The following is a 16,795-nucleotide window of genomic DNA, read 5'->3' on the forward strand; positions in this document are numbered from 1 at the left end:
CACACAGTCAAAAGCCTTTGCATAGTCAATGAAGTACAGATAGACATTCTTCTGGTATTCTCTGCTTTCTGCCAAGATCCATCTAATATTAGCTATAATATCGCTAGTACCACAACCTCTTCTAAATCCAGCCTGCACATCTGGCATCTTTCTGTTGACATATTGCTCCAATTGTTTTTGAATAATTTTCAGCAGAATCTTGCTTGCATGTGATATTAATGATAATTTCCATACTCTCTGGGTCACCTCTCTTTGGAAAAGGAAAAAATACCGATCTTTTCCAGTCAGTTGGCCAGCTGGCTGTCCTCTGGAGTTCTTGGCACAATTTAGTGAGCACATCCAGGGCAGCATCTGTTTGTTTTTTAGCTTACTGTATTAAATAATGCATTTTGAATCTTTGCATGTTAATTTTCCCTAAAATATCTAGTCAGTTACTCAACATCACTTAAGAGCATTTAATGGAACATAAAACCAAGATGCATTAATAATAATGGGTGACTGGAATACGAAGTTAAAAATAAAGAAGGTCTGGGAGTTGGAAAATATGGATTTAGTGACAGAAGTGAGGTTGGAAAGCAAGTGATAAAATTTTAAATGATCATTAACTTATTTACTGCAAATGCCTTTCTTAAGAAGCATAAACTATACTCTTGAGCTATATGTGTGTGTGTGTGTATATATATATATATATATACATATATATATATATATATATACACACACACATATTACTATACTCTTGGACCTCACCTGATAGACTACATAGAAATCAGACTGACTACATTTGTGGGGAAGAAAATCATTGGAGAAGCTCAGTATCAGCAATCATAATGAGGTCAGGAGCTCACTATATGGACAATCAATTCATATAGTGCAAGTTCATATCGAAGAAAGTTTTTAAAAGTCCACAAAAACCAACACAACCTTGAGTCTATCCCACCCAAATGTAACAAATCATCTCAAAAATAGATTTGACCCATTGGACACTTATGAACAAAGATCAAAGTAGTCATAATATGACTCAACCATGAAGAAAGCAAAGAGGGTAGAAAGAAAAAAAAAACTAAAATGGATGTCAGAAGGGACTGAATATTGGGCTAGATTGTAGAGAGGCCAAGAAAAAGGGAAGAAATGTTATAATAAGAGAGATTAATAGAATATTTCAAAAGACAACTCAAGAAGACAAGTATTATAATGAAACGTGCAAAGACCTGGAGTTAGAAAACCAAAAGGTAGAACATATTCTACATTTTCCAAGCTGAAAGAACTGATAAACAAACTCAGGACTCAAGATGCAATACTGAAGCAGTCTGTGAGGAAAATCTTGAATGATGCAGGATGCGTCAAGAGCAGATAGAAGGAATACACAGAGTCATTGTATAGAAACTATAGGTTAATATGGAACTATTTCAGGAAGTAGCATGTTAACAAGAACCAGTGGTAATGAAGGAAGATTTTCAAGCTGCACTGAAGGTGTTGGCAAAATACAAGGTCCAGGAATTTCTAGAATACCAGTTGACATCTTTTCATAAACTGGTGCAGCCCTGTGTGTGCTCATTAGCCAAGCTTAGAAATTTGGGAGACTTGCCAACTGACTCAAAGATAATAATAATTTTTTCTCATTCCAAAACAGGTGATCTAGTAGAATGTGGAAATTATAGGCAATATTAGTAATATCACATGCTAGTAAAATTTTTCTGAAGATTTTTTTTTAAATGTCTAGAATAGATTATAGACAGAGGGCTTCCAGAAATTCATGCTGGTTTCAGGTCATAGCTTGAGGGTGATCATTGCTGATATCAGATAGATAGACCTTTACTGAAGGCAGAAAATAGCAGAGAGATGTTAACATTAGTTTTATTGACTATGCAAAGACATTTTACCGAGCAGATTATAAATTATGGCTAACATTGAGAAGGGTGGGAATCTCAGAACACTTCATCATACTCATGCAAAATCTATACATGGATAAAGAAGCCAGTATCTGAATGGAACAAAGGAAGACTGCATGGTTTAGAATCAGAAAAAATGTATGTGTGTGTTAAGGTTGGATCTTTCTCCAGCCTTGAAACACAAAAAGAACTGAAACCTTGAAACACAATCAGGATTGGAGGGAGACCCATCAGCAACCTGTATTATGTTAATGACATAACTTTGCTTGAAGAAAGTGAAGAGGATTTGACACACTTGCTGTGAAAGATCAGAGACTGCTGCCTTCAATGTGGTTATCATCTTAATGTTAAGAAAAAAATCTTAACTACTGGAGCACTGGGCAACATGATAGTAAAGAAAAGATTGAAGTTGTCAATAATTTCATTTTACTTGGATCCACAGTCAACACCCATGCTAATAGTAGTCAAGAAATCAAAAGAACATTGGGGAAGAGCAAGTATATCAATTCAAAGACAAAGAAAATACCTTGCCATGGTATTTTCAGTTGCATCCTGTGCATCTGAAAGTTGGACAATGAATAAGGAAGACCTTTGAATTGTGGTCTTGAAGAAGAATACTAAATATTCGAAGTACTGCCAGGAGAATAGGTGCTGCTTAAAGGCAAGGATTAGGAAACATAATCTCTCATATTTTGTGGCATATTGTCAGTCCTTGGAAAGAAGGCTTCATCCTGGGAAAGTTGGAAGGTTAGAGAAAGAAAGAGGAAGACCCTCAAAAAGGTGAATCAACACAGTATCTAGGTTAACAGATTGAGCATGTTAGAGATTGTGGGGATGGAGCGAAGGCTCAGATTTGTTGTTCATAGGGTTGCTCTGAGTCCTAGTTGACTTGATGGCACCTAACAACAACAGCCCCCACATCTGCCCCTAGGATTTCTGTTTAATTGTATGGATCTACTTGGCCTTAAGCCCCTGTTGCTTTACTGTATTTTTTTTTAATTTCAACAGTACAAAGATATCAGATGTAACAGCTTTGCTCACTAGTTCTTTTTGCCTTGTTCCTAAATTTTAAGGTAATATTGCCACCTTTGCAAGAATCATTTTTTAAGGGAAGTGACTATAATGGAAACTGAAAAATCTGCTATTCTAGATCTCAATCCTATAGGAATAGATGAATTAATTCTTTTATAACTATGACCTAAAATCTAGAATGAATAAGAGATGGAAAATTTGATTGTGTGAATTTTTAATTTCTTTAACAAAATCCAGATAAGTATGTTGATAATACTGTGGGAAAATAAGCCATATACCCACTCTTCACTTATTAGAATGGTAGGTTCCACAGACCACGTCATATGTGAAAGGTGACATTATATGAAAATTGGCATTGTGTGAAAAGGGAGGATGATCACATCATTATATAACTGCCAAGCTACTGAATATTATGGCCTAGCCAAGTTGACACATAACCTTAACCATCATAACCAGTTACTCTCACCTCCCACATTAGCTTTTGTTAGTGACAGATATACATTGTTAATGTGCAGAATAGTAGATATTTTTGCTGTTGTTATAAACTCAAAATAACAGATAAAGACTAATAAAGATAACATAAAGATTAATAGATAAAGGTTAATAAAAAAAGATGGTTAATAAGTGAGGATAGATGTACACACCTTGTTGATGGGAATGCAAAAATGATACCATAATGGAGGAAGATTTGGCAGTGCATTTACCCTCTCGTAATCCTCTCACTTTGAAAAATTTCATCAATCTTGGTTGTGACTATTGATGGCTGAAAAATCATTCAGTGAAAAGTTGACGAGGACAGTTTATAACCCCTGTAGCACAGTGATTCAAAGGGTTCAGCTGTGCAGTGTTAACCTAAAAGTTAGATTATTTTTAGCCATTACCTTGGCTCCGTCTAGTCTCTAGCTACCTTAACACATTGCTGCACACTTTTAAATTGACGACTGACTGCTTAGAAACATTTGTGGCAACGTGTTAATAGCGGACAGATGGTCTTGCAAATCATCAACAGCTGTGGGACTAGGATAAGACAAAGAGTGCTTCCCACACTGAGCAGCAAGACTTGAGGGCTCCAAGACTTGGAGACTGGAGCAAGACCCTGCTGAGAGTGAAGCCCTGGTGATGGTGATAGAAAAGCTGTGGCGATCTGTTGAGAATCTGGGGTAAGGTGTGATCTGGAGGCTGCTTGCATATGTGCTGGCTACAGTTAAAGGTTTTGTTGTTCTTGCCAGATGCTTGAAGGAGAAGCTGACTTAAAACGTCTGAGGCAAACTTTGCTTAATGATTGAGGAAACCAGAGTCTTCTTAAATTTGTGTTGGTGAACTGAACCAGGACTTTTACTAAACCACTTACATTGTGAGATATTCTTTGCCTCCCTCACTCTCCAACTTACTTCCCAAATAAATCCCATTCTCAGTACTACAGCTGTGAGTCAACAACAGATAAACCTTATGCTGCAAGATGCTAACTTAAAGGTTGGCAGTTTGAACCCACCAGCCATCAGTCTTGAAAGAAGAGCAATCAGCTGTTAAATCTCCCAGATAAGGATGCATTTTGAAGTAAACATCTATGAAGTAGTAAGGAATAAAAAGAAATGTCTAGATCTAATTACTGGTTCATAGGAAATACAGGAGATAAAATTCACTGTTAGAATCAGTTCTAGCACATATGACCTAGTATATGTTACAGTGTAGAACTATATAGCATTTTCTTGGCTGTAATCGTTATGGAAGCAAATTCCTGGGCCTTTCTTATTATGGAAAAGAAATACACTAAGATTTAGCAGTTATTTTTGTCTGTTCCTTAATATTTTTATTTACATGAATTTCCATGCAAGTTCTATCATACTGGAGCAAAATGTTACCAAGGAGATAACTGTAAATTTTCTCACGATGATTTGACTAAAGAAACAAGGAAACTTTTAGATAAAGTAAGTAATATTTTTGTATCTTGGTTATTAGCTGTATCCACAGATTTGAGTTGAATAACTTAATATTTTACAAAACTCTACTAAAAATTGAGGATTTATTTTGTGGTTTATTCTGTTAATATAGTGTTTTTTTTTTTAACACTAATATAGTGTTTTGAGAAAGCAAAACTGTTAGATTAAGGAATTAAGAATCTTCTGTTTCTATTCTTCTGATATTTAATTAGCATGATTTGTTTGGGGCTGTGTCCTTCACTACTTTGAACCCTATTCTCTTGATCAGATGTGAAGAATCAGCTGTCTATGATCCATTTCAACTTTGATACTATTTTTTTCTGTTAACACATGTGTTGTCATGTGTCATTGAAGTGAAACTAACCCAAAGCTGACCCTCCCGCAGGTTTTCAGAGGCTGCAAATCACATAAGATGATATTACCCATTTTTCTCCCATGGAGCAGTTGGTAGATTTGAACCACTTGCTTTTGGATTGGCAGTGCAATTCCTTACCCAGTAGACCATTAGAGCTAATTTACATAAAACTTCCATTTTAATTGTATGTGAGAAAAAATTCTGAAACCGTAATCTTTGCCAATTATTTTTAGGTGTTGAATACTGAAGAAGAATCCACAAATGAAGATGAGAGAGAATTAGAAGAACTGAGAAAACGTGGCATAACTCCCCTCCCCAAACCTCCTCCAGGAGTTGGGCTTCTGCCAACTCCACCAGAGCATTTTTCCTTTTCTGAACCTGAAGATGATTTTCCAACTGATCTCTCTGATGATTTCAGGAAAATTCCATCTCTTTTTGAAATAGTTGTGAAACCTACTGTGGATTTAGCACACAAGATTGGGAAGAAGTAAGTTTTTTTTTAAGACAACAGATTTTTCCTAAACTTATTTTAAAAAACCCAAAACAGTTGTATTTCATGATCATGTAGTCAGACTCAGGTGAGATAACAGACATCTGGCATGCTGCCGCCTCCCCTCGAACCTTTGCTCCCAGTCTGCTGCTGTGCTTTTCTCTGGAATCCTTACACAGCTTTAGAAGCCTCTTTGTGTAGTATTTCTGAAGGGTATTATTGCCATTCTTAGCACCTCCTAGGTTATGAGACTACATGATAGTTGATTAACTTCTTTTAATAGTGGGTTAATTTGTCTCTAGTATATCTTATTATTTAAGAATGCTCTTAGGAAAACATGTAGGCAAATTTTCCTGGATTCAAATTAGCATTCAACACTATTGCAGCCCTCTAGCACCACTTCCAGGAGTTTGTGCTTTGAGTCTGACATTGTTGACTTTTAATTCTGAACATTCATGGAAGCAAATGAGAAACAAGAAATCTATGGCAAATACGCACTGTAAGCCATGAAAACTACTTTTGTTAAAGTTGAGAAGTGGACAAGCATGTGCACTATTTTAGTATTACTATGTACTAGATCCTACTCAGTGCTATGAAAAGTAGAAAAGGTATAGTAGTTAGAAATGGAGAAGGAGGCCTACTATTTCATCTGTTCCTTTCAGTAAAACCAAAAGAATCAATTTTTAGAAAGAATAATTGAATTAGCAGAATGTCCAGAAAGAAGAAAAAAAACTAAAAGTTTGGTGGTTTTTTTCCCCATTGTTTTTTTCCTTGTGTCAAGTTGGATCCTACTGGCACAGGAGGAGATAGCCACGCCTTCTCCATTGGAACATCTGGTGGATTTGAACCATGCACCTTTGGGATGGCAGTGCAACTTGTTGCCACTAGGCCACCAGAGCTGGAAAAGTTTTTCTATTATAGCAATGTTTTGTTGTTATATGCCACCCAGTTAGAACTGACCCTCCAGTGGGTTTTCATACTCTATCAATCATACAAGAGGAGATTTCCTGTGTTTCTCCTTTGGAGCAGCTGGTGGGTTAGAACTGCTGTACTTTGAGTTGGTGGCACACCTATCTGTTGTGGAGTTCCCTATGCCAGCAGTAACCACTTGAAACTTGTGAAAGAAAAGTTTCTATAAACTAATTGACATTTAGGAAGCTTTGGTGGTCCAGTTAGTAAGGAGTTGTACTGCCAATCCAAAGGCATGTGCTGCTTCATGAGGGAATGATGGACAGTCTCCTGTCATACAAATTACAGCATCTGAAAACCCACTGGAGGGTCAGCTATGTGTCGGTCCAGACTCAATGGCACACAACAATAACAGCAAGTTGCCACTCATTTGATTCCTACTCAGGACATCCTGTGCGTCACAGCGGTCCTAGTGCTTACCAGCTGGTTTTCAAAAGTAGATCTCCAGGCCTCTCTTCTGAGGTGCCTCTGAATAGACTTGAGACTCTGATATCTTGATTAGCAGACAGAAGAATAGTTTACATAGTATGCTTTTTTATTTTGTTGTTTAAAAGTCTACATTTGTCTTGAAAAGTCTTAAAAGTATCAATATTAAGTATATCTGAGGAAGGTGCCCTGCTGGCATAATCTATAGCAAGTTACATTACTGATAAAAGAAACTGTATATATAATATATATAGTATATGTGTGTATACACACACGCACACACACACACCCAAAATGAGAGGTGCATGTATTTTTCTGTATTTTTCATACTGTGCGTAGTTAATAACTGTTGTTGTTATATGCCGTCAAGTCAGAATCAATTAATAGCTGACCTTCCAGCAGGTCTTGGGAGGCAGTAAATCATATGAGAGAAGATTGCCTATCTTATTCCTGCAATTAAATATTACTGAAGAAAGATAATAGCAGCAATTATGAAAACTGGGTTCTTTACCAACAACAAATGCAGGCAAGGTTGTGGGGCGATTGGAAGCCTTAATCACTGCTGGTGAGAGTGTAAAATGGTACAACCACTATGGAGGGCAGTCTGGTGCTTTCTCAAAAAGTGAGAAATAGAAATACCACTTGACCTAGTGGTTCCACTGCTGGAACACACCCTAAAGAAACTAGAGCCACAACTCAAAACAGATGTGTATTGCTGTGTTATTAACAATAGCAAAGAGATGGGAGCAACCCAAGTACCCATCAACAAATGAATGGATAGAAAAATTATAGTATATTCACACAATGGAATTCTATGCAGCACTGAAAAACAAGGAACTCATAAAACATTACACAACATGGTGGAGCCTGTAGGACATTATGTTGAGTGAAATATCTCAGTCACAAAAGGACAAATAGTGCAAAATATCACTGTTACGGGATAGGACAGACATGGGGCATTGGGGAGAGAATGGGAAAAGAATAGATAAATAATGAACACTGCATTAGAACAGATGAGGGGAAGAACTGTCCAAAAGGATTAGGCATTAATGTGTGTGACAGCAGTCTGGAACAAGGGGTGCATGGTGGGGAGGGCTGAAAGTAGGGGAAAGAAAGTATACAACAATGAATTTAAAAAAACAAAACAAAACTGGGCTCCATTGAAGATAAGTGTAGTTTTTCCTTCTATAGAAAATACAGAGTAAATTGTCCTGAGAAAACATAGTATTCTATTCTGATACAGGATTGCTCAGCCATTACCTTTTTATATATTAACATTCTTTGAAAACCTTTTTCTTTGAACTAAGTAATATCACTCTCTCTGTCTACAGGTCACCAGCATTTTATAACAGTGCCTCCCCACCAGGACCACAGTTTCAGGAAAGCAGTCCACATGCTCAGCATGTCTACAGTTCTGAGTCCAGTCCAGGTCCTCTACCTAACATGGCTCAGGGAGAGAGCAGTCCTGTGATGCACCCAGGTTCCCCGGTACATCACCCATGTGCAGGACCTCCTGGTCTACCAGAGCCACAGGGTTCACCTCTGCCACCTGGTCCACCTGGAATTGTAGGTCCTCACAGTCAAGCTGGAGTGCTTGTTCACCCAGGTGCACCCTTGACACCACCCAGCATGAGTGGCTTTCAAGGACATATGATGAGCGTATCTCGGGAGACCCAGAATCCAGGTTTACCACATCAACAAAATCCTGATGAAGTGCAGCTTAATGCCAATTACGAATCCCTACCAAATCCAGCTGAATTTTATGATAATTACTATCCACATCATGCTGTCCATAATTTCCAGCTTCCCAGTAACACTGGTGGTAAGTTTACACTTTAAAGTAATTGTTGATAAGAAATTAAAGCTGTACTTTTCATTAAAGGAAAGTCTGTTAAGAATGTATATTTCACAGTCTCTGAGCAGCCATTGAAGGGGAAGGAACTGCGGGTGTGTGAGTGTGCGCGCGCGGGTGTGTATGTGTGTGCGTGCGTGCGTGCGTGCGCGAGTGTGTGAACAAGGAGGTGGGGGCAGTGGAGTTAGAGTATCAACTCCTTCGACTCCATTTACGATTCTCTTTTTTTTTCCTCCCCTAAACCTGTCTGGTGGTGGTTGGTGTTTTATTTGTGTATCTTTTCATTCATTTTCAAACCTTAAATTTTAGGGTTGGGGGAGGTGAGGAAAGGCAGGAAAGAGGAAGGGAGGAGACTAGAGGCAGAAGAGGAGGTGGAGGACATGGAGATGAAGAAGAGGATTAACCTGGAGTTAAGCAACAAAGCCCCGGAGGAGGTGACAGAGTTAGTCCTTGATAATTGCAGATGTGTCAGTGGAGAAATTGAGGGCCTAAATGATACTTTTAAAGAATTAGAGTCTTTAAGTATGGCTGATGTGGAATTAAGTTCACTGGCTCGACTTCCCAGCTTAAATAAACTTCGAAAGTTAGAACTTAGTAACAATAGCATTTCTGGAGGCTTGGAAGTCCTGGCAGAGAAATGTCCAAATCTTACCTACCTCAATCTGAGTGGAAATAAAATTAAAGATCTCAGTACAGTAGAAGCTCTCCAAAATCTTAAAAATTTGAAAAGTCTTGACTTGCTTAATTGTGAGATCACAAACTTGGAAGATTATAGAGAAAGTATTTTTGAACTGCTGCAGCAAATTACATACTTAGATGGATTTGATCAGGAGGATAATGAAGCACCTGAAGCATCTGAAGAGGATGATGACGAAGATGAAGATGATGAGGATGAAGAAGATGATGAAGCTGGGCCACCTGAAGGATATGAAGAAGAGGACGAGGAAGATGAGGATGAAGATGACGATGATGATGAAGCAGGCTCAGAACTGGGAGAGGGAGAGGAGGAAGTAGGCCTCTCATACTTAATGAAAGAAGAGATCCAGGATAAAGAAGATGATGATGACTATGTTGAAGAAGGAGAGGAAGAAGAAGAAGAAGAAGGTCTTCGAGGGGAGAAGAGGAAACGAGATGCTGAAGATGAAGGAGAAGAAGATGATGACTAGCTCATTCTGAGCCTCATTTCCTAATGTTCTTGGGTTTGCAAAAGGGTGATCACATCATCTTTCTTTCTTTATGTACGATAGCTATCCTTACGGAAAATAACATGTTAACTTTTTATAGGAAAAGTGTGGTTTTACTATTTTTGCCTTTTTATCATTCCAACTAAGATTTATTAGTCTATTAATGATCATATTGTATGTAGAGACAATTTTTCATTACCTTTCCTAATTGTGAAATACCCTAGAAATTTCTTTGGAATCTTAATTTTTTCTAATTCATGCTCACTGCTGCAGTAATTTTTAGCCCATAATTAAAATTTGATAGCTCTTTCCCAGGTCTGGTATAGTATAGTGCATTTCATTCATAAACTTTTAAAGTTATTTATAAACTAACTGAAATCACAGTAAGCTGTATTAAGAAATGGCAGTAGTTTCCTGAATGACGAGTTAGTTCTTTTTTTAGAAGTGACCCAGAGATCTTTAGTTTGAAGGCAGTGACTTTTTTTGCTATGGGTATTTGGGTGCTTCTTTGTCCTAAGAGTTACTTGGAAAGTACAAGCAGAATAGTAAAGGCTGTATCCAGCAGTAGTGTTCTTGGATTTTGTGAAGACTTCTGAAATTTTTTTTTTTAAGCTAAGTAACTGGTAAGATTTTCTTTTTGAAGGAAAAATTGCATTTACTAAGTTAGAGACATGCAGGTGAGCCCTTTCTTCATCAGGCTGCGGATCATGACATGCCGGGGGTTATTTGGTTTTAGATAGGTGTTCTTTTTCCTCTCAGCAATTCCTTCATGATCACCTTTCTTCCTTGTTTCACTCCCCTTCATCTAAAAAAAAAACAACACAAAAATAAAAACAAAAAACAAACAAAAACAAAGACCGTTGGGAAACTATGGCTATCCAGGGAAACTTTATACCTCAACCACCTTTTCAGACTTGTCTCCTTTATAAACAAGCTATGTGAGAGAAATACTTTCTCAGATAAAAAAAATCCGTATAGTTTTATGCAAAAGGTTCTGCTTATAATATAGCTTTCTTTTGACTGATGACATATAGATTATTAATAGATGAAGAAAGAAAAGAGGTAAGGGAAAATGGGAAGCAGCATTAGTAGTTCTATAAAGTCAGAACAATTGCCTTTTGGTAATTAATGAGAAACTCAAATCATTCTCTTGAAGTTTGCTTCCCACTTGATTAGGATACACTTTACAACATTTTCTTGTTTTCCTGAGTAGAACCTTTATTCTTCCTATAGTTATAAATGATTATAATTAAACATTTAATTGCGGTATGTTAGGCAGTTGGCAAAATATTTGGAACATAATGTTAAAATTAAGATTTGATTTCAAATGGATGGCATTGAAAAAAGAAAAATATTTGAGATAAGTATGAGTGTGTATGCATTTCTTTGGCTACTTAAAATATGTAATGACTAAACAAGTATATATTACCCCTTTTTGTCTTGGAGGCTCTTTTTTCAATGTTAACTCTAGATTTTTCCCTTTTGTTTAGAATATTTGTAAAAATATTTAATGTCAGCAAGTTTATTGAAGCTACTGGACTGGAACACATTTAAATTACTAAGTATAATACTTTTTTAGTTTAAGTGTGTGAGTTCTGAGTTTTAAAATAGACCTTATGAAGTTATTTGTAGAGAAATTTAAAAATTACACAACTGACTGAAAGAAATGAAATTCTGGGGCTCCGTTTAGTGGAGAGATTGAGATCTCCAAAATACTAACACTTCCCCGTTTTTGTAACAATTGTAATGTTTTGTTTTATTCCCTAAGGATTCTCATTACATAGTATACTAGATGATAAAATAGTTATTTTAAAAAAATCTATATATTGACATTCTTATCAATCATCTTATTGTGCAATCAAAAATAGAGTTCTTTGGTTTGAAAATAACACTTAGAGCCTCCAAATAACTTTTAAAACATATTTAGCTTTGTGGGTGGTATTTTCATGCAAATAAATAAGGGTGGGTTTTATATTTTGTAGAGGTTTTTGGTCCTATTTTCATGCTCTTTGTATGACAGTATGTATATAGTGTTAAGTTCCTCAAGACTCTCCTTTTAAAACTTGGAAGTTAATACTTTTGTGCAACTGTGTTTTGAATAAAGCCATGACAGTGTTAAACAAAAATGCCGTATTCTTGATCATTCACTTATTGGTTCTGACTATTCCCAGGTTTTTCTGTGACTGCTGTAACTTAAAAGTTTTTGAAACGGAATTCAAATAAATTGAAGATTTGTTATAATTAAAAAAAAGAATGTATATTTCAAAGGAAAGTAGATAAAATATCATGAAACTTTTAAGTATGTTTTTAATTTAACCAAACTTCTGTAAAACTTTTGATTAATTTTGAAAATATTTCACATTTTAACTGAGTAGTAAAATGTGATGATGATTATATTATTAGTGATTCTGGTTTTTGTAACTCATAGTAGTATTGTCAAATGGATTGGTAGTGGAATTTACTACTTTCTAGTGGTAAATCTCTGCCTGTCTCTTTTACCATATAGATGAGATGTGGCATGATGAGTTTACCCAGCACCAGCCTCCCGCTGTTGAAGATGCCTATAATATCCCTGGGTCTGACAGCAGCACCATGACAGTCCCCAGCCCTCTGACTGCACCAGGTCTCCTCCCTGCGGTGCAGAGGGCACTTTTTGTGAGACTTAATCAGAAATACCAAGAAGATGAAGAGCAAAGCAGCACTGCATCTCACAGGACACCAGTCAAAGAAGAAGGTGTGTTAGGTATTATAGTAACATCTTACCTGTTAACAGTTAATTAAGTCTGAATTCTTCTGAACACTTCATTATATTTCCAGTTTATCTAGTGTCCTCTATTTAGGATTAGTTGTACATGTTGACATTCTTAAATATAATACGTTAGAACTAAGTAAAACTAGGTAACACTCTCAAACTCACTGCCATCTAGTTGTAACTGAACCTTAGCTTACCTACCACAGCGGCTTTCAGAGACTGTCAGCATGCAAGGGGGAGGTTGCCTCTTCCTCCTGAAGAGCAGCTGGTAGAATTGAGCCTTTGGGCTGGCAGCCAGCTCATTATCCTCCAGGCATGTATTACATAAAAAATGATTTTTTTTCATGTTAAAAGAAGGTAACATTATTTTACTTTTATCAGATATAACAAGAGCATAAGTTCTTCCTGAAATGAATTTCCCATATAATTTAAATGTGTTCGTTCTTTTTTAAGTTTAAAACTTATTTCACAACTTTTGTGGTAATTTTTCTATAGACTCAAAGAGTTTTTATTTTATAAAATTTTATACCATAATAGTATGTAACTGATAGTTTTCTATGAGGGTTATTATACATAATTGAGATTATGCAACTGATGTGTGTGTTTTTATAAATTTTAATGCTTTTAGTAATTTTATTCTCTTTTGATAAATAGCTATTAAGTATCATTTCCTATATAGTAAACATTTTCCAGTGCCTGTCTCCTTTCCTTCTGTCAGTTTAAATACTGTTTACAAAATAGGTTAATATAAAGAGAAAATTCATTTTTTTTTCAATAGAAATAACTAATGTTATGAGGAGGGATATTACTATGCAGAAGTATTTGAAATATATGCAGCCAATAAAAGTGCATCACAAGTTCACCTCTAAGGTTCCTGTAGGTCAAAGAGAAGAAGAGAAAAGAAGATGATGGAATAATCCGTGGAGTGGTTTTGCTAACTCAAAACTGCACCTCTCTGGCAGTTCAAATTCATCAGCAGCTCCTTGTGAGAAAGATAGACAATCTTCTCCCGTGACATTTACAGGCTCCAAAAACCTTCCAGAGGGTCAGATAGGAGTTGGTTCCAATCTGGATGGCAATGAGTGTTAATGTCTCATTAGATAAAAAGTAACTTTTTTTAACCTGAGATTTGATTGAAAAACTGTGTCAGCATGTGTTGTTTAAAACCAAAATGTGCCATTGTTGAAATTCTGGTATTTCTAGAATGCATTCCGTTGACGTTTGTGTGGGCTGTCAAATTGATTCCAATTCATAGCACCCCTATTGTTGGTGCAGTTATGATTATGCTCCATTAAATCGAGTACAACTCATGTCCTGTCTGTTCTGCACCATCCTCCATCATCTGCATACTTGAGCCCATTGTGGCAGTCACTGTTGGTTCATCTTGTTGAGGGTCCTCTTCTCTTTTGTTGACCCTCCACGTTTCTGAGTGTTATGCCTCTTTCCAAGGAATATCCCTCTCTAGCAATATTCCCAGAGTACGTGAGATGAAGCTTTGCCATCCTGACTCTTAAGAGCATTCCAGCTGCACCCTCTCCAAAACATCTCTGTTCTTTGACAGCCCATGAGATATTCTGCGCTCTTCACCCACACCCTAGGTATATATATTTGACATACATTTTCTCCCAGGGAGCTGCTGATGGGTTCAGATTACTAACATTTTACTTGACAGCTCAATGCTTAACTATTATCACAACTATTCTCATTTCCTTTACTTTATACTTATCTCAGAAATGTATCTTTTGGCTTTTTTAATCCAATAATGAATGCTTTATTCTTTATAATAATTTTTTATCTGTATTTAGATGATACTGTTAACTGGTATTCCAGCAGTGAAGAGGATGAAGGAAGCAGCGTCAAGTCAATACTGAAAACATTACAGAAGCAAACGGAAACTTTTCAGAATAAACGTCTCCCTCCCACAGAACTCACAACTCCTACCGATCCAAGGCTTGCTAAAGAGAAAAATAAAGTACACCGGGTGGCTGATCCGAGACTTAGGACTGTGCCAAGACAAGGTGTTAAAAATCCTTCTGAGTCCACACCAGTGGATCTTAGACTTGCGTGGGACCCCAGGAAGTCAAAAGGGAATATTACTGCCCATACAGGCTCCTCTGGCACTGGAGCCAAGTGCGATCTACGTCATGCAAATACTGGCACTAATGTCAAACATAAAAGAGGAGATGATGAAGAAATTGTGGAAAGAGAACTGAGAGAAAAAGCTTTCTTAATACCTTTGGATCCTTCACCTGGTATAATTCTCCAGGATCCAAGGTCACAGTTGAGACAGTTCAGTCATATTAAAATGGATATTATCCTAACCAAACCAAACTTTGCAAAACATATCGTGTGGGCTCCAGAAGATTTACTTCCAGTACCTTTACCTAAACCTGATCCAGTATCTTCAATCAATTTACCTCTACCCCCTCTTATAGCTGACCAGAGGCTCAGTAGGTTGTGGGATGCAAAAAGTGATATTCATCAAAACATACCACCTGTTGATCTGAAATTAGCAGTCAAAGCCAAAAATAACACAACAAACAAAGAAGGCTACCTAGATCAATTTGGAGATGTACATAGTTCAGGAAGTAAATTAGGAGATCCCAGACTGCAAAAAAATTTTGATCCTAGACTTCACAGACTGCCCAGTACAGAGTCGCGTCAGATGGTTACAAAAGATTGTCATTCGACTAAAGGTCCCCTTCCTCTAACAAAATCAAACCCTGGTCCATCCCAGGCCTCAGGGGCAGTATCTCGCAGTGCTGGGACTGGGGCTCTGCCTCCATATGTCCCTAAACTGTCATCTTCAACTGGCCTTTCACTGGGAAGTCCAAGTTCAGTTCTTAGTAGTATTAGTTTGTATGATCCGAGAGAGCATGGTTCATTATCTACATCAGAACTAGGAGAAAATGCAGAAAACCAGAAAAAGAGTGGCATTTTAAAAAGTAGTGGCAAAAATGAGCCTTCTACTGCAGAAGCAATCCTGCCACCAAAAAACACTCCAAACAGAGAAGTCACTGTGGAGGGGGCAGCTGACCCCCAAGCAGGCATTCTCAGGGGTCCTGGTAAGGTGCAGGCCCCAGCAGTACATAGTCTTCCTATCCCTGCATTAACAGGCTTAATTAGACCCCAGTACAGTGATCCAAGGCAAGCAAGGCAGCCGGGCCAGGTGAGCCCGGTCCCAGAGAATGACCCCAGTAAAGAAGCTGATGACAAATCTCTGAAAGAGGTTTTCAAAACTTTTGATCCAACCGCTTCACCATTTTGTTAGCTGTTGTGTTTCTTAAGCAGTTCTTTTCACTCTTGTAACTGTAGCAGTCCTCTGCTGTTTTGTAACTGGTTTACCTCTATAGTTTATTTATTTTTAAATTATAAATACTTTTCAGCTGCTAGTATTAGAACCACATGAAGTTAAATCCTTTAAAGCCTGTGGTATTTTATATGATATTTTTGTAATTTTAAGAGACCATAGTAATTGACATAGAAAACTATATATATATCATGTTCAGCTCAGTACAGGACATTTATTATAAATACTCTATCATGGTCTCAACTGTCGGCCTGCACATGTTCCAGTTGTCTTTCATAATCAATGTTTAAATAAACAGTTACCACTTTTATATGGTTGTTTAGTTTCAAGCAATATGATGTACATGACTTTTTGAGAAACAGTATTTTGACTAGGCTCCTCTATTTGTCATCACAGAATTGACTAATATGTAATGCTAACTGCTAACTAAAATATAAAAGAAACATTTTAAAATCATGATTAGCAGAACAGTTCATGTTAAGGACGTCACTTTAATTAATGTTGATAATATTATTTGTGTAAATAAAGCATTTGAATGTCATATTTTATTGTTCACTGTATAGTAAAATTGAAAGTATGTAAAAAGAATGTTT

The 16,795-nt window shown here is 36.9% G+C and overlaps 2 protein-coding genes across 4 annotated transcripts in view; both read left to right on the top strand.

The window, feature by feature from the left end:
- ZC3H6 (zinc finger CCCH-type containing 6) overlaps positions 1 to 16,163 on the top strand; it is a 68,940-nt gene extending 52,777 nt beyond the window's left edge. The window contains exons 7-11 of the mRNA XM_006902767.1: positions 4,743 to 4,852; positions 5,453 to 5,706; positions 8,436 to 8,926; positions 12,647 to 12,874; positions 14,698 to 16,163. Coding sequence (XP_006902829.1) covers positions 4,743 to 4,852; positions 5,453 to 5,706; positions 8,436 to 8,926; positions 12,647 to 12,874; positions 14,698 to 16,163 — 2,549 coding nt within the window. The remainder of the gene's footprint in view (positions 1 to 4,742; positions 4,853 to 5,452; positions 5,707 to 8,435; positions 8,927 to 12,646; positions 12,875 to 14,697) is intronic.
- Positions 9,337 to 10,122, top strand: LOC102847999 (acidic leucine-rich nuclear phosphoprotein 32 family member E-like). 3 transcript variants are annotated; one of them, XM_006902761.1, is made up of 2 exons: positions 9,337 to 9,966; positions 10,003 to 10,122. In XM_006902761.1, exons 1-2 carry the CDS (start codon positions 9,337 to 9,339, stop codon positions 10,120 to 10,122), a joined length of 750 nt encoding a protein of 249 aa, XP_006902823.1. The 3 variants fall into 3 exon arrangements, with proteins under 3 accessions (XP_006902823.1, XP_006902824.1, XP_006902822.1); XM_006902762.1 differs by having other exon boundaries at positions 9,337 to 9,550; positions 9,659 to 10,122; XM_006902760.1 differs by having other exon boundaries at positions 9,337 to 10,122.
- Positions 16,164 to 16,795: the final 632 nt, after the last annotated feature.

This window comes from Elephantulus edwardii, unplaced genomic scaffold (assembly GCF_000299155.1).
Source record: "Elephantulus edwardii isolate Elephantulus edwardi_28Jun2011 unplaced genomic scaffold, EleEdw1.0 scaffold00447, whole genome shotgun sequence".
NCBI classification, from domain to species: Eukaryota; Metazoa; Chordata; class Mammalia; order Macroscelidea; family Macroscelididae; genus Elephantulus; species Elephantulus edwardii.

What these genes read in the sequence shown, in the direction of transcription:
- LOC102847999 (XM_006902760.1), top strand. Translation starts at nt 9,337, where the DNA reads ATGGAGATGAAGAAGAGGATTAACCTGGAGTTAAGCAACAAAGCCCCG.